Source organism: Sphaeramia orbicularis, chromosome 14, assembly GCF_902148855.1.
Source record: "Sphaeramia orbicularis chromosome 14, fSphaOr1.1, whole genome shotgun sequence".
Classification (NCBI taxonomy): domain Eukaryota; kingdom Metazoa; phylum Chordata; class Actinopteri; order Kurtiformes; family Apogonidae; genus Sphaeramia; species Sphaeramia orbicularis.
In genome coordinates, this window is record NC_043970.1 from 5,582,473 (window position 1) to 5,601,018 (window position 18,546).

The 18,546-nt window shown below is 35.8% G+C and overlaps 1 protein-coding gene across 1 annotated transcript; it reads right to left on the bottom strand.

Annotated features, from left to right (window-relative positions):
* Positions 1 to 2,118: 2,118 nt before the first annotated feature.
* Positions 2,119 to 12,292, bottom strand: htr3a (5-hydroxytryptamine (serotonin) receptor 3A). Its single transcript, XM_030154508.1, has 9 exons — positions 12,214 to 12,292; positions 10,403 to 10,566; positions 8,069 to 8,113; positions 7,447 to 7,556; positions 7,197 to 7,366; positions 5,699 to 5,859; positions 5,154 to 5,364; positions 3,912 to 4,148; positions 2,119 to 2,536 (listed from the first exon to the last, which is right to left on the bottom strand). Exons 1-9 carry the CDS (start codon positions 12,290 to 12,292, stop codon positions 2,226 to 2,228), a joined length of 1,488 nt encoding a protein of 495 aa, XP_030010368.1. The 3' UTR covers positions 2,119 to 2,225.
* Between the last annotated feature and the right edge of the window lie 6,254 nt (positions 12,293 to 18,546).

Sequence of the window (18,546 nt, forward strand, 5' to 3'; positions counted from 1 at the left end):
TTTATTTATTTTTGTGTAACCTTTATATAACCTGGACCCTCAAGAATAACACCTCTTTTTTGAGTGAGACCTGGCCAAGGAAGTTCAACAGTCTGTACAAAATTCACAAACTCAAACATGACAAAGATGTGTAGATGTGTAGAATATAATCTACAGCAGGGGTGTCCAACATACAACCCTATACATTTTTTTAAATCCAAAAATTACACTCAAGATATTAACAGTCAGTGGTGTGAAACACTTTAGTTCAGACCCATATGATCTCAAATGGGTTGGACCAGTAAAATAATGGCATAATAACTTAGAAATGATGACAACATCAAATCTTTCTCATTGTTTTAGTGTGAAAAAAGTAAAATTATATGATGAAAATGTTTACATTTATGCTTAAAAAGGTAAATAATCTTAGAAACCATGAGCAAATGTCTGTAGAAAAATAAGCGGAATTTTAACAATATTCTGTCTGTTACTAAATGTTTTGTGTATTTGTAGATCCGCTGTGATCTGTAGTTGTAATGCACATGTGTAAATGGGAGGCATAGTATTATTAAAATTATACTTTTTGCACAAAAACAAAGAGAAACATTTGGAGTTGTCATCATTTATAAGGTATGCCAATATTTTACTGGTCCAACCCACTTGAGATCCTGTGATTCATATGAGAACTAAAATGTTTCACACCACTGACTGTTAATACCTTGAGTTAAATTTTTGCATTTAAAAAATTTAGAGGGTTTGACACCCCTGCTGTAGATTATATTCTACACATGTCTGTCATCTCTGAGTTGTTGAATTTTGTGCAGACTGGTGTGCTTTCTTAGCCAGGTCTTGCTTTGCTTTGTGTGTGTGTGTGTGTGTGTGTGTGGGTGGGTGGGGGGGGTGGGGGGGGGCAGTCTGATGTGCTGGTGTACGCTGCCATCCAGTGGCTGTGCTGTGTACTGCAGCCTCTGTGTGTTTTTAAACAAGGAAGAAGCAGAGCAGCATCACTACATCCTCAGCAGATTATGATGACACACTGTTATGCTTGTTGTGTCTATATGGATAGTTTAAAACACTGCGGTCATACGGGACAATACAGATTGCATAAATGACATGTTTTACAACCATGATAAATAATTATCAGTTTGACATGAGCATATCATAATGAACCTATTACAGGGCAGTACACGAGCGGTGTAATGGCTGCACATTTAAAACAAATAACATAAAGAAGTAAACATGCAGAACATTTAATGCACATTTGATACAAACAGTTACCTCATTAAATAAAAATTCATAAATCTGTATAATGAAAATGTTTGATTCTGCAGTATGTCTGTAGTTGCACCCGCAAATCTATATTTCATACACTAATGCATTTGAAGAGAATTGTTGATTACTTTAATTGTCCATCATTTTAGCCTTCAAAACATCAGGAGTGATTTTTGCTTACATGACAGTCCCTTAGGGAACCCATCAGTATATATTATGAGTCATGACAAAATGAAAGCATCATAGACACGTAACAAGACAGAAATCCTGTAGAGGAAAGGCCTTTTTTCCAACCTGATCTTCAGATTGGAAGGAACTTACTGTTCAAGTTAAAATGGTTTAATAAGCTTTGCCTTATAGTAATATGAAATGAGGTTTGGTTCACTGTACACAAACAGCCACTAGAACTTCAACTTTGATACTCTGACATTGAAGAGCCTTTGTCACTTTTACTGCAGTAAAGAAATGGAATCACTTCTGCTTTTACACAAGTATCTGTACCTCTACTGGAGGAAACAGTGGACCTTTTCTTGCAGGTACTTTGCTGTTGTTCTCTATTTTTCTTGCAGGCTATAAATGCATGTATTTGAAAGCTCTTTTCTAATGTACATTTTCCTCTGCAAGTGGTTCCCTTAGCCACTGGACCACACAAAAGCATGTTTTGTTAAAGTACCATTATATTCAATAAGAAATAAGAAATGGATTTTTATGTAATTATAGGATATTTTATACAATGTAAAATAACATATAGTAACATCATGAAACAATAAAGTTTTCTGACCTCAACTGTTGTTCATACTGAAAATGTTTTCAGGGATAAAATGGTCATGTAGGTTTAGACAGAACACAGTGCACTCCATGAGGCCTCTACTTGTCTCATTACTATGTCAGTTTCTTCCTGTAGTGGGACTGATCCACTAACCCTGGTTTTTTAAGTTCCCTGCTGTGTCCTCAGCTGTGAACTGTATCTGGACTCAGGCAACCTGCCACACCGACCACAGCGTTCCCAGAGTGATGCTGTAGGCCACCATGGACACCAGGTAGACCCTGAAGAGCAGCACATCCAGCACATAGCCCACCTGCAGCCACTCCTTGGCCACCTCCCGGCACCGGTCCCTCTTCTCCAGGAAGTGGCGGATCGCTGTCACTTCCTGCAGGATGTTGTCCATGACGGGTGGTGTGGGAGGTTCCCTTGACGGGGGCAGGCCCAGCCCCAACAGCCCCCCGTTTCTTTCAGGATGGCTGAGCCTTCTGATCTCAGTGGTGTGGTGAAGCGTGCACTGAGCTGCAGGCCACAACCAGGACACAAAAAGGTTCAGGGAAAGGACTACAGCTACTTAGAATGGTAATGTTTAGCACATGAGTTCTCTGTTTTGAAATATAAGGGTGAAACACTGCCTGGCCAAAAGAAAATCCCACACACAATATTTCATTTGACCAACAAGATGTTGTGCCATGCAGAGCTGAAATGATTAATCAACTCAAATCAATAAAAAAAATATTCAGTCACAATTTTCCTGCATTGAAGCTGTATTTCCTTATTTTTGCTGGGGCTAAGCATTGGTTCCTCTGTTGCATTTCACACAGACACTTTGTGATGCACATGATGCCAGGATCAACACAAAGTTGAATGTTAGTTCCATCTTAAGTTGTTAGTAAATTGGATCCAAATGTGTTGAAGACTCCAATGCACATATTATTTGTAGATGTCATTGGACTTGTTTGTTGTTGTTAATATCTATAGATACTTTTATATATACTTTTATCCTGTTATTTCTATATAGATATTTTTTCTCTGTCTTTTTGCTTTTTGTTTCAGCTGATTCTGGAATCAAGGACAAGTTATTTGTCAGTCTCTGACTGATTGTCTTTTCCAAATAATTGATAGATTTATCAGTTACAAAAATAATTAACAGTAAATGTCAAAATATTCATTGCAGTCCAAAGTTGCTTTAATTTTTGGCCAAAGGCTTGTATTGATGATGGGAGAATCAAAGATTCACAATGAGGTTCAGGTCTGGACTCTTGAACCAGTCTATTGAGAGCCCAATGAACCTGACAAATCATAGTATTGTCCAGGCTTTATGTTCCAGGCAAACTAATAGTTGTTTCTAAAATGGGAAGCCACTCAGTGCATCAGTTAGGGTACAGAACTTGTCAGAGCTGAAACATATTAATCAGTACAGTAATTGTTCAATTGAAGGCCACTACCTATTTGCTTCCTCAAATCCATTGGGGAATAATTGAGTGATTATTATGATTATGATTATTTTTACAGTAGCATATTAATTAACCTCTTGGGAACCAGCAATGCATTTTTGCCCTTTGTGACGGACACGAGCTTCACAGTTTTCCTTTAGCTTTACTACAAAAAAAAAAAAAAAACATGAAAAAAAAACCCGCTGCAAAGGACTTTCCATAAAATAATAATAATAAATTTTAAAAAATGTATCTGAAAAGAACTGTTGCGTTATGCTGTTTGCAATCAAGACAATTATTTCATGTAAAAAAGCAAAACTTTCACTTTTCTGGGTCTCAGGAGGTTAATTTAGTCACATCCAAACCAGGATAACTTCAGTATTTTACACTACGCCATGTTTTGTTTTGTTTTTTTTTTTGGGGGGTGGGGTGGTTGTGATACATCTCCTGTCAGACCTTACCAGAGCCGTAGTTGTTCTCTTTGCAGTGCTCCAGATCGGAGGCCTGGGAGGACAGTGTGGAACACAGACGGTGTTTCTGGTGGATGCAGAAGAGGACTGGAGCTCTTTCCAGGATCAGATGTTTGACCCAGCGAGGCACTGGAGGCTGCAGGTCCTGCTTATGGACCAGGCGTACAATCAGCACCGTTTCAGTCAGGCTGATTACCAAGAGGGCCATACACACCACAAAGTACACACCTGCAGGGAGGAAACAGTGAGGGGAGGAGGGAGGAAGAAATATGTGTCAAACAAGCATCTAGCAGGTCAGTAATAATAAGGTCTGACACACTGCTTTAGTGAATACTCTATTATCACTGATAAAGATAGGGCCAAAATTACAAACAAAAGCATGTTTTGCAAGACAATTATATAAATTTCTTTTAATTATCATATTGATAATTTATTGTCAAGTGCTTTTTCTGTGTTTTAATATGTATATTTGGTATATGTATATTTAGAGACATGCATATGTATATATTTAGAGCTTTATATGTATATATCAGTAATTTCCCCCTGGGATTAATAAAGTATTCTGATTCTGACATATTTATATAATTTTTGTTGTACTGATGATTTCTTTCCTGCCTCTTTTTATTACACCTTAATGGAGCAACTGCAACACACAACAGTTTCCCTTGGGGTTAATAAAGTATGAGGAAGAGTCAAAAAGTTCTCAGACAAATGTAATAAAAACTTTATTTAACAAAACAACACAATTATTTTCCTATATAAACTCCATTAGAGTCTAAACACTTTTGCACCTATGTTTCCATCTGTAGATTCTTTCTTTGTAGAATTGCTGGGGCTGTCTTTCACACAGTCTTTGTCTTCAACATTTGTCTAAGAACTTTGTGACTCTCCTGTTTTTTCTGATTAAAACTTGTAAGTCTTACTTTCAAAAGAGGGGTGCAGTATTTTACTGGAGGTGTTGTCATTTAACCAGAGGTATTTTGGAATCTTTAACACTCTTACTCTCTTCATATTTTTATACATATTTATATATCCTTTTACTTTGTAGTTGTTGTTTCAGCTGGTTTTTGAATAATGGACAAGTTGTTTGTCATTTTCAGACATGTCTTTCTCATACTTTTACTGTTTTTTTTCCTCGCCTATTCAAATAATAATCCTTTAATCAAATCAAAGAAAAAAATGTTAACCTTACCAGTAACCTTAAAAAAAAACTTTAATGGATAATAGTGTGACCTATAAGTGGGGTTCCTATGGCAGTGGCGGGCAGAGTGTCAGACACGATGATGAGGAAGACAGAGTATCCCAGCAGCAGGGTGATCTTGAAGGACACCCTCTCTCCACTGTCTGGTGGCAGATAAAAACCCACTATGTCCATCACCATGAGGAAGATACTGGGCAGCAGCAGGTTCACTGTGTAGAACAGTGGTCGTCGCCGGATCACCACCTGGAAAATAGTGTTTTTGTGGGAAAAATTAACATATAAGTTTTGTGATTAATGAATACATCATTCAGTGTACATTATGTTAATGTTTCTGGATACTGATTGGTCCACACTCAGTGACGGTCCATCCCAGATGCCTCCAGAGACACTTCTGGACACCGTTAACACAAGGCTTCCTTTGGCTCAGTGAAGTTTGAACTGATATTTGTGTTTGTAGCTCTGTTGTAGTGCTTGACAAACATTTCCACAGATATCCAGATCCATATGGATCTATAGATGAATAACAGTGTTGTCTGAGTGTCTCAGTGCCTTTATCTTTTGTACTTAACGGACTCACATGGAACTTCATCTCAGCGTAGTAGTCATCATTGTCCACACTGAAGCTCTTGTACTTGGACAGTATGTGGAGCAGCTCCCACTCTCCCTGGTTCATGAAGACACTCTTGTCTTCTCGGAGCTCCTCCGGACTCCTCATTAGAGTGATGTTAATGTCATTAACTGCAGAAGCACATTATGGACAAACAATACATCAGCCTTCACCTTCCGCATGACACACCACAAAAGAACTGACTGTTGGAGTTTTTTTAAATGCACATTTTTACATACACGTATGAATTTGTCATTACATTTGTACAGTTTGTCATAGATTTGGAATCACTGGGTAACATGGAATAAATGCTGTTTTTAACACAAAAATATTAGGACAAAAAAATTGGCAAATGCATTTGTGGTATACTGATTACACATAATCTCTATTTTATGTTAATATTATAATGTAAAAATTATTTTTAAGCATTTATACTACGTATCATATACTTTATACTTTATTGATCCTGGAGAAGAAATTGTTCTGTCTGTTTAATAGGTTTCATTTATAAGGCAAAAACAAATGAATCAATGAATAGACCATGAGGATAAGTTAGATCTGTGTATGACAGGCTGTGTCAGTTTAACCCATAAAGATCCAAACAGCCATCCGCAACCAAAAGCATCTACTGATGTAAAATGTTTAATACCTGTTGATCCACTAATCCTATCAGTACATGTAAATAATTGGTGTAAACTGCAGCTTGTCATGTTTTCATGGTCATCAGATATGATCCATTTGGACGTTCAGAGGCTCTGTAGTGAACATGGAAACACTGTCATCTTCTGCAACATTGATTCACCAGTTTGATGGAGTCTGATAAATGACATTGGATGGAGACACTTGATTTATGTTCAGTTAATGATATATTTTACTAAAAAAGCCACTTTTTCTTGAGCTTTCTCTCTTTTTGATATTATAGCCCTCAACAATAATCTGAGCTTTTGTGAATATCTGCATGATCAGTAAATTAAATATAGGAAAATACCTAATTTACATAGGAGAAAAAAAAAAAAAAACAACGCAAAATACAGATGATAATATGATAAATGGTGATAAATCACTTGAGAAAAGTCAAAAACAGAGAAAAAAAATATTCTAGGTCTGCCACAAAAGTAGCACTGGGTCTTTATGGGTTAAAACAATGTACAGTATGTGTCAATACAGCTGTGATTTTCAGTCGAAGTGAAATGAACGTATTAAGTTTGACACTGATCGAAAGGTTCACTGGTACGCCTTTGTCTGAGCTGATTGCATGAAGCATTTATATTAAATGTTATATTTTTTAGATTGTACTATTATTGTAATTATTATTTGAATACTAGAGGCGCTGTAAATTGAGCTTGTTTATATGTGAGAAGGAGAATGGAACAGATGCAATTTCCTCTACAATCACCACTAATGCCAGGATGAAACTTTGAAACGGTTCCAGTTTCACAGTAAAGACAGTAAATGGACAAAGTCTTACTGGTGTGGAGCCAGCTCTGGAAGGTCAGGCTGCATTTCTGGACGTCAAATGGAAAGTTGTAGATGTTCAGAGTGCACGCTGTGACCACCTGAAGGGGCTTATAGTTGCGGACCATTCCATTATATCTGACATAGACATAAGGGATGTCTGGAGACTTCCCCACGTCTACACTGCAGTCACACATAAAAATACATCAATAACACAGCATCAGGACGTATGATAGGAAACCAGCAGCAGCAGAAGTACTTACAACTCATTGATGAGGATGTCAGGCACCCACACATTTGCTGTGGGTAAAGAGACTTGTTTGACTTCATCAAAGTCTTCTGGGTCCCACACCAGAAATTCATCAGTCCAAGACTAAAAGATCAAAAATTAGAATGACGTTAACATGACATAGTAGGAGTTATCTTAAATATGTTGAAATAACAAGCTATAAGAAATGTTAGTTCATTCAGGTGAGTTCACAACAATGGGCCTTAAAACTAGAAAAAGTCCAAATTTAAGCAAGTTGTGTTGTTTTAGACAAATTTTTATGTTTTCAAATTAATTTCAAGCCACAAGTAACTGTCTTTTACAAATCTCATTCAGCTGCAATGAAATAATCACATCATTATTATAACAGACAGAAAATTTCATGAGAATTACTGACAGCAACTGATATGAACATTTTTATCATGAAAATATTTCAAATCAATATTTCAGTCATCCTGCAAATGTACATTTATTGTACATTTCTAGTGTACAATAAGACTTTCCAGACAATAAGCATAGTAACAATTAAACTTGGAAGAAAAAAGAACAAAGAAAGAAAACAGAGAAATACAATGATCTCCAACAAAGTATAACAGGTGCAAATCCCATTTTCGTACCTGTCTGTACCACACATATGTAGTTAAAACCTGGTTCTTTTCATCCTGTAGGAAAATGCAAGAAATTACATCATTTTCAGACAGTGTTTAATTTGTGATTGCATTGACACATGTTTTTTCAACTGATAGCAGGACTGTGGTGATCCCAATGTAATTCTATTAATTTCTCTCCATTTTCTCTCTGCTGAAAGTGCTCAGTTTGCGCAGAAACAACAGAACACCAAACAACAAAAACTGCCACATGGCCTGTCCAGACATAAAAAAAAAAAATTAACCAGGTAAGATTACATTTTACCTGGAGTGCACCTTAAATTTTAGGAACACACATAATACAATCTAATCCAGATAATTTTATGTTTTGGAGGCATTTTTATAATTTATTATTATTATTATTATTATTATTATTATTATTATTATTATTATTATTACTACTACTACTACTACTACTACTACTAAATTTGTGGTTGAAAAATATCTTCTTCATCACTTGACCCCCAGCATCACTGTAAAGTGGAACATCTGACTGGACACCTTTATAAATAAATTTTAAAAACAAAAAATAAATAATTAACAAAAGGACATCTTTGGGACAGTGGGAATAAATATTTTTCACTTTAACTTGTTATCCCTCTGATCTGTTTTTGTCACGATAGCCCTTAAATAAATAAAACTATAGAGCACCTGTCAGAGATTATTTTCAAATCAAACCGCTTTCTTTAGATCTCTGTAACTAGTCATCCCTCTACTAATACGATATTCACAGCATCACATACGTGTTTCCACTGCTGTGTTTTTGTCGGTACTGACACTATGAAAAATTACGTATTTCCTTTTTTTGATAAAACAATAAGAGATAAAACAGATTTTAAAAAATGAACAAAACTAATTAAAATGATCAAAATATTAAGTTCCACAAACAAAATAACGCCTGTTTTTATGTTCACTTAATGATATATTTTGCTTTAAAAGTCGCTTTTTCTTCAGTTTTCTCTGTTTTGATATACTAACCCTTGAATTTACTCTGAGATTTCATGAACATCTAAATCAGGCATGTCCAAAGTCCGGCCCGGGGGCCAATCACGGCCCGTGGTCAGATTTTCTACGGCCCACAGCTTCGGTTTTATAATGTATTCTTCATGGCCCGCTTGGACTGTTGAACAGAGTACATGAATCATGAAAGTTTCAAAATGCAGTTTCTCCTTTCACCTCATGGTGGCAGCACCACTCTAACTCTATCTGGCTCTGTGACTTTGCCGTGAACCCTTTTCGCTAATTTCTAACCATGGCGTCTGTAAATAAAAAAAAGGAAAGTTGACAGTGAGGGCCGCCACTTCCAGGAGAGATGGGAATTTACAATTTTTTTTCACTGAAAATCGAGGTGATTGTGTTTGCCTAATTTGTCGAGAGTTTGTTGCCTTGTTTAAGGAATTCAATGTAAAGACAGACTAGCAGACAAAACATGCTAACGCATACGAAGAGCTAGCAGGGAGTGAGCGTTCTGAAAAAGTGAAGCAAATTCCAGCTGCTTTAAACTCACAACAGTGACTCTTCATGTGAACCTGGGAGTTCAATGAATTCACCACCAGGGCAGGCTACCAAATTGCCAGGTTAGTTGCCTATAACTGCTGGTGTTATGTACTTGTAGATATGATACAAATATTACTTTCTGAATGATTTTGTGAAAGACAAGAGTAAGAGTCATATGTTTTCATCTTAAACGTTAACAGACTTTACATTACTGAGTAATATATGAGTAATGATTACTCATATAAGTCATGTTTAAAATGAATGTGGGGTTAAGATTTTTATCAACTTTTTGGAAGTTTAAGATACTCTATACAGTTTGTTCTATGTTATCTGACTCCAGATGTGAAAGGAAGGCAGAAATGTTTTTTTTTTTTTTTTTTTTTTTAATTTGTTCACACCTGAGTGGCGTAGATTTGGTTACATTGCCATTTAAAAAAATTATATTGTGACAATGAAAATAAAATTATTGTAGAACAGCACATTTATATGTAATTTTTACTGTTTAAAAAACGTCCGAAGGGACCACTGGCCCCTGGAAATCTCCACATTATCAGATCTGGCCCTCTTTAAAAAAAGTTTGGACACCCCTGATCTAAATGGTCTATGAATTAAATATAGGAAAATACTTGATTTACACTGAAAAATACAAAATGCAAAGGATAATAGTATTATAAACAGTGATACATGACTCAAGAAAGGTTAAATGTAGTGAAAAATTCATTTGGGATCTATCATAGCAGTGGCAGTAGAGTCTTTATGTGTTAAGAGGATGTTGATGTCTGAGGCGTTTGGTCGAGTGTGTCTCACCACACTCAGGATGGAGTAAACCATCAGGTCGATGGACACTGTGGTGGACGTCCTCCAGTCCTTCACCGGTCTCACTCCCTTCTTGTAGCCTGCACTCAGAAACTCGGACAGTCGCACTAGCGTGGCATTGGCGAATCTCCCTGTGCTGCTGCCCAGCTTCTTCACTGCAAAAACATTTGGATTAGCACTAACCACTGTGTACTCTGAGCCGCCACATTTCATGGTCATTTTGTTCAAATTAGACCTCACTGACTGGAAGGTGCTCAAAAATAATTACTTCTTAAATATCTGGGGGTGAAATGGGTAAAAAAAAAAATGTTTTGTTCAGTTAAGTACATTCTGAAATGTCATTTTATGTGCTTTTACAAATGGACTGAAGCAACTTTCAACATTTCAAATTGTTACTTAAATAATTACAACAAAATCAATGACACAATTTTAGTTTGTTCATATATTTCACCAAATATATTATTTTACATCAACATCACCACAGAGTTATTTACAGGGGGAGGATTTATAGATGATGCTTTTGGTTGGAGGTAGATGTTTGGGTTTTTGAGGGGCTAATATTGTAATATAATTGCATTTTTCATATAGCTGCATTTCAGTAGGTGTACACTTTGATTAAATGAACTGTCCATCCTAGCATAAACATTTTTTATTATTATTATTATTATGGAAAAGATTGCAATATTTGTTTTGTTTTTCTCCACTCTCCTCCAATTACATTTGCAAATGATTATTTTGGACAGTGGTGTACTGTTGCCTTGTCATTTTTCATTGTTTATTTTTCTTAGAGCAATAAGAATATATAATTACAACAACAGTCATTAATGTTTCTTTCATTTTTCCCCCCTTTTGTTTTTTTCTACATTTTGCTTATCTGAAAACAGAATCTCACAGTGGTTATTACTCTAAAAGTCAGTTGGAATTAAATTATTATTTCTGTATTTTGGTGAACTGGTCAATAAGTAGAGGGACTTATTGAGGCCAGAGAGAAAGTAATAATCAAGTGGGCTGTAATAAATGATTGTCCTATACATTTTAAATAATGCATGAGGTAAATCTTATTCACTTTAACTGTACACTTGGCTTGGCCATTATGTAAAAGACAGGTCATATTACAAATGTCTTGAATAAAACATCAGCCTTTTACCCAAATGGAGAGAATGTAGAAGGAATTCAAATATAAAAACAAGTGTCTCCTCCAGACTCCATGGCTTTACTGGTGAATCAGTGCTGTAGAAGATGATGGTGTTTCCACGGTAACTACAGAGCCGCTTAACGTCCAAATATGTCATATCTGATGACCATGAAAAGGCGGCAAACTGCATTTTACAGCAATTATTTACATGCATTGATGGGATTAGTGGATCAGCAAGTATTGAATATTTTACATCAGTGGATTTTGTTGGTTCCTTGTGGCTGTGCGGGTCTTTGAGGGTCAAATACAATTAAGCAAGGAAAATGAAAAAAATTAACATAACAGAACATCTTAAGTAAAAGTTATACTAAATATTATGGTCAGAGTATTGTAAAAACCATTCTAATAGCAAAACAACTGAAAATCAGAAAGTATTAAGCCCTGTCAAATTTACAGTAAAATACAATTTCAGAGAATTTTTTTATGTTTTTGTTTTTTTGGAAAAGTATATGAAAGCACTGAAATTTTGTACAAAAAAATGTTGTTCTTTTTTCAGCTATACACAAAATTATTTTACTGACTGAATCTTTTCTACGATCCACTTCCTTCTAGTTGTAATGTAATCTGCTTTTTGAAGTTCCTAATAAGTGTATAAGTGTGTCTGTACCTGTGCAGGCTCTGGATGCTCCTTGAATCAGCAGAAGAATGAGTACTGCCCAGGCTGACGATGATGAAGATGCTTTCATGGTTCCAGCTGAGCGGTGTGATCGTCTGCAGCTGTGGAAGTGTCACTGTGAACAAAGGCCTCGGGACACCAGACATCCATATCCTCCATTTTCATGCTCTTTATCTGTCAGCACCCTCACTGCTGCTGTCAAAAGCTCAGTCCTGTCACTCAGCTCAGGGGGGCGGTGCCATCAGCTCTGAGGCCACACCTCTGTATTCAGTACAAAACCATTGGCATTCCATTAACCCTTCCATCACTGCAGTGGACAGTTATTCAGTCTTCAATGATAGCTACATCATTTACAGTAATGAATCCAAATCTTAATTGTTAATTGTGCTTTCTAATATTTGTTGATCTCAATTCACTGTAAATGCTGCTATGACATTTGAATTTCCCCACTATTTCCCCAAATAAAGTCTTACCTTAACCTGATATACTGTTAAATGAATCCAAGACATGTGGTTACAAAGAAATTCTTTAATTATATACAGTTTAGAGGATAGTTTGTACAGTTTAATCATTGTGTTTTTTGCAATTTTGCCTCATTGACTGAAGTTTCTCAGATACATGACAGTGTCACAGTGGACAGTTGCATTTTACACTGAAAAAAATGTTGTTGTTTTTATCAGTGATATGTTCTCTTTGTTGAGAGTTGTTTATGGATGTATTCATGCCCAAATAAATGAATACCATTGTAGATGTTAAGCTGTTGATGCATGGAATCCATTACAATGAATAGCTAAACAAATAAGATATTCCAGACATCCTATTGGATATGTTTTATGTCAAAAAATACCATTAGTTTATTAATAATTAATACACGAAAGGAAATTATACAGTACCAATGTTAATCTCAAACTATTCAACTCTATAGAAATCCAGAGTTACCAATATGAAGGTCAGTGATTCAAGTCAAATTATGGCTTTTTGATTTCACTCTAGTCTGACTTAAATTTATCATGTCTGAGCAATTCACTTTAATTTAGATAGTATTAAATCTTTCCACCTTAGACCTTTACAGCCACAGGTCCAACAATACAAGCACTTATATTAGCATATTGGTCAAGACCATGCAATTATTTTAAAGAGAAAAACTGAGAAAAAGCACTTGGGAATAATGGGAAAGAAAATCTCCTTTGCACTGGGCCAGAATTCCATCACTGCCAGAATCACCTCATATGATGATTTTGGGCCACTACATTACAACTTTTTAATCTCATCATCATTCATTTATTGTGTTATGATATCTTTTAAACTTTAAAGACCCAAACAGCCACCACCAACCAAAACCATCTACTATCTAAAATGTTTAATACTTGTTGATCTACTAATCCTATCAATACATGTAAATAATCGGTGTAAAATGCAGTTTGTCATCTTTTCATGGTCATCAGATATGACCCATTTGGATGTTCAGTGGCTCCGTAGTGAACATGGAAACACCATCATCTTCTACAATATTGATTCACCAGTAAAACCCATGGAGTTTAATAAATGACAGTGGATGGAGAAACATGTTTTTCCTCTGAAGTTATTGATATCTTTACTCAAAAAGTCACTTTTTACAGTTTTCTCTGTTTTGATATAAAAGCTTTTGAATTTACTTTGAGTTTTCTTGCACATCTACATGATCTGTGAATAAAATATAGGAAAATACATGATTTGAAAAATACTAAATGCAAAGGATAATATTATAACAAATAGTGGTAGAATAGAGAGAGAAAAAAATCATTTGGGAGCTGTCACAGAAGTAGCACTGGGTCTTTAAAGGTTAAAAACTACACAAAAAAAATGTAGATATTTACAACTTTTATTATCATTATTATTATTATTATTATGACATTATTATAACTTATATATTATGCATTAATCAAAATTCATATACTTATAGTAAACCAAAATGGGTGCATTTATTCACAAGAGTACTTTGTGTGTTTTGTTTTTTTTTTCATTTGTCTTAGAGAATAAATGATAATTGTTAAGCAACCAAGACACAAGAACAAGCACACAAGGTAAAAATGGATCACTATGAAGTTATTTCCCAAGTTTTTTGTTTTAGTGTTAACATCTGCCATTCAGTTTGACTGATAAGTGATACTGAACTGAGAAGAGTTACACTTTTTCACTGAGAAAAACAAGAACAGCAATAAACACCAAGACCAACAATTTTATCCAATGTGTAATTACTTATTGAAGGTTGAAAGCAAGTATAATTTTGTCCTTTGATAGTGTTTTATGTAACTGTGATTACCACTTCTAGTTGTACGCCTCTGTGAACCAGTCACATGCCAGTTTACATTGACATCTCCATTGGTGCTGTGGTAATATTCGATAGACCCTGCCTGGATTTTTGTCCTGCTGTCATCAATGAGACCATTATTAAAGCTGTTGGTTTTGGAGTTTCTTGTAATTATTATGCTGCATATTCTAATTTGCTGTTGATGTTTGGTTCAGTGTGAAATTAGAGTGAACAGACAGTTTGGCCTTTTGTATTCCTTTATTTATAATTACTAAGCAAACAGAGAATTCTCTGCAAACTGTTTCCCCTCTGTTTGTTAAAGAAGACTGACCTACCTCTCCATAACAAACACAGTGGAGAGTTCAATGAGTATAATATGTAATGAAATACAAGTCACTCGAATTCACCACATGGAGATATTTTAAAGTCAACAAGGATGCGCAGTTAAATGTCTCCCTAATCAAGCGCTGACAGGATTGTTCAAAATACAATGGTTATGATTTGTCCTAAATATAAACTGTAGTTAGTTTAATAGATTTATTCTATAGAATAATGAAGAAACTAACGCTGTAGTGCTCAGGGGTGTTTTATTTTTCCTAATTACCTTACCTTACATTTCCTTATCATTCACCTTGCTTATGTGAGCCTTGCAGTAATGTTGGTAGAACCTCACAAATATTAGACAGGTCAAACATTAGAGGCTTCACAAAGCATAGCCCACTGATGAAAAACCTGGTTCTGTATAAAGGATTTTGGTAACACTTTACTTGAAGGTCTAGTTTATAATGCTTAAAGCGCACATTCATAAGACATTATAATGCATTTATAATACATTATAAAAGTCATTACAACAGTTTATGATCATGTAAAACAACTTATACCAAGGTTAAGAAAGTATTATAAGTGTAGGCATAATGTATTATAAATTCAGCTTTCATAATGTTTTATACATTCATATCAAAGTGACAACAGTGTTTGTAGGAAGAATCTCAAGTCCTGGGTTACAGAACACATTATCAATTGTATGATATAACACAAGTATGATGACGTATGAGCAGTATCTGCTGGTTCTAAGTAAAGTGTAAGTCAAAAATTATACATCCAAGTGTTCTTAATAACTCTTTATTTTGCAAAAACAAAACATTAAAAGAACAGCGACAGTAAATAGAAGTGTTACATGTTGCTTTATACATAAATAAAAAATAATGTGGTAGCTCTAAATCTTTGTTAATTCAAACACATACTTTTGTTTTGTTTTTTTTAATAAATATGAAATCCCTAAAATAGATGGGTATAGGGACCAGTGACAAAACCTAACAAAAGTTCCCCACCAAAAAAAATAAATTCTTTCATACTGCTTTGGTATGGATGTATAAAACATAATGAAAGCTGAATTTATAATCCATTATGCCTACACTTATAATACTTTATTAACCTTGGTATAAGTTGTTGTACATGTTCATAAACTGTTGTAATGACTTTTATAATACATTATAAATGCATTATGAATGTGCGCTTAATGTATTATAAACTAGACCTTCGTGTAAAGTGTTACCAGGATTTTTTACAATAACAGTACATTGTAATACTGGGGGTGTAGAAAATCTACCCTATAATGAGATTATTTGGCTGCTCGTATGTGTTTTCAGACATCATATGTGATTCTACTGTTCTACCTCTGCCAGCTTGAAACAGGAAAAAGGTAAAGAGTGGCAGCAACATGTCATGTTCCTCTGTCTTTACATTTAGTGGTGAGCATTGCTGTCACAAAATCCTGATTTTATCTCATGCAGGTTTAATAGCAAAAATGTTTGCTGTTCTCTGAAAATGGTTACTTGATAAGTAGACAAGAAAACCAGAAAACCTTTTACTTCTTTGACATAACTCTAGCTGTTCCAAGATAAAATTCAATACCAGTTCAACTCTATGAGGCTTTTATCTTTTATTCCTTCACATTGAATCTCCACAGAACAATCTTCTGTTCTTTGAGACCATACAAATATAATCATCACAGGGCATACAGTGGTGTTAAAAATACTAGGCTTTATGATAAAGTACAAGCGGAGCACTGACTAAACATTTATCTCTGACTGTGTTGCATAACATCATGTAACCAGATCCACTGGAAGAAAAGCTTTTCAGACACTGTGAAAATTGCATTAATATGGATCTTTTCAGCTCTGAGTCTCCTATGACGCGCTTTGATATTCTTATCAGGACTATTAGGAAACCAACAGGGAGCAGAGGCACATAGCAACCAAGCTCTGAATGGGCTTTATTGATCTATTTTGTGGCAGCAGGACTGAGATTAAAGTATGAATACGATATCATAACATCACAGTAGTGCTGGAGTTTTTCTCCAGAGAGACACCTTATTATACAGTATCTGAATAAATGTCCTCTGCCGGGAACACACACTCACTACAATAATGTCTCTGTCAGACAATGAAGCTGCTCAGCACAACAGCAAATACCTAGAGATTATGCACACTGAATATTTAAATGAGGACTCTGGTGGCAACAGTTTATTTTTATTTTTACATTGTAGGAATGTTTGTACTATTTGACTTAAAAATTATACATCCATCCATCTCACTTTGACTAAAGAGTCCTGTCAGCAAATATATTAAACATGACTGTATAAATGAAGCAAACTGAAAACCATTCTGCATCAATCTGCAATGACATTGATGCCATTTAAAAATGTGGCCTTAATGCACTGTAGATGCTTCTGGTTGACACATGGAATTACTGTATACTGGATAAAACGCTATGGTTACTGGCAGAAACAATGGCCAAATCATTTCTAAATTATTTTCTTTCACAGGCATAAAGCCAGGTTCACACCAGGCATTAACATCCATCTCAGCAAATCATTTGACATGTGTACAGTCCTAATGCCAAGACACATTTCTATCTGGCCATTCAGGACACATTCAGATGTGGTCTGGGATGCTCTTGTCCAAACTCTGTAAAAGTCTGAATAAGATTGTGTCTGGGATGCATGAGGTGTTTGGCCATCAGGGATGGGCTCAGAGTAAAGCCACTACTTCTGCACATCCAGAGGAGCCTGCTAAGGTGGTTCGGGCATCTGGTCAGGATGTCTCCTGGATACCAGGAGACCCCCATGGCAGACCCAGGACACACCAGACACAGGAGTCATATCTGTTGGCTGGTTGGGGAACACTTCAGTGTCCCCCTGGGGGAGCCACAGGAGGTGGCCAGGGAGAGGCTGCTGCTCCTGCAACCCAAGATGGATGGATATCCTGAATCAAATATCCTGAGGTCTCATGACCCTATCCAGTAGAAATTCATGTTTTAAGTGCTAATAAAACAGACATTTTTGGTGTATTGATTGGTTCAATGTGTCATAATATGCAATGAGTAAACCAGTCTAGAGCTGAAACAAGTAATTGATTAAGTGACTCGAATTGATTAAAAAAATATTAAAATACAATTTTCCTGAGTCAAAGCTGTCACTAAACATTGCTTCCACTGTTGCGTTTCACACGGACGCAATGGCGACCAAGTGAAAGTGGTTTCTCGCAGATTCAGCAGAAAACGAGCCAGCTTGCCACAACGTAAAATTGTATAGTCCACCAGGGTTGTTTTACAGAATAAGTATTGTCGGTCGATGAAGGCAAAGGCCACATTTGGGTTTAGCACTCACAAAGATGAAGCGAAATTGCTGCTGTGTGGAATTCCCATTCCCACGATGCACTTCCCAACAAAATTTCCTAAAAGGCCAAAGTGACGTTTCAGTTTATTACATTAACAAGTGGATTTTGTTTATGATAGAGTCATCTTTGAAGTTGTTCACCGTGAGGGAAGTGATTCAGCTGCGTAAGCACGGAAGAACTAATGGATTAGTGATGATTAGTGATTGATTGTGATGAAAGTCATACACTGCTTTAACCAAATACAAGAATAATCAATAGCTGAAGCTCTAATCCAATCCAGTCACAAGCGATCACTCCAAACACCTCCAGAGACACATTCTTATTCAACACCAAATGTGCAAAGACACTCGGAGC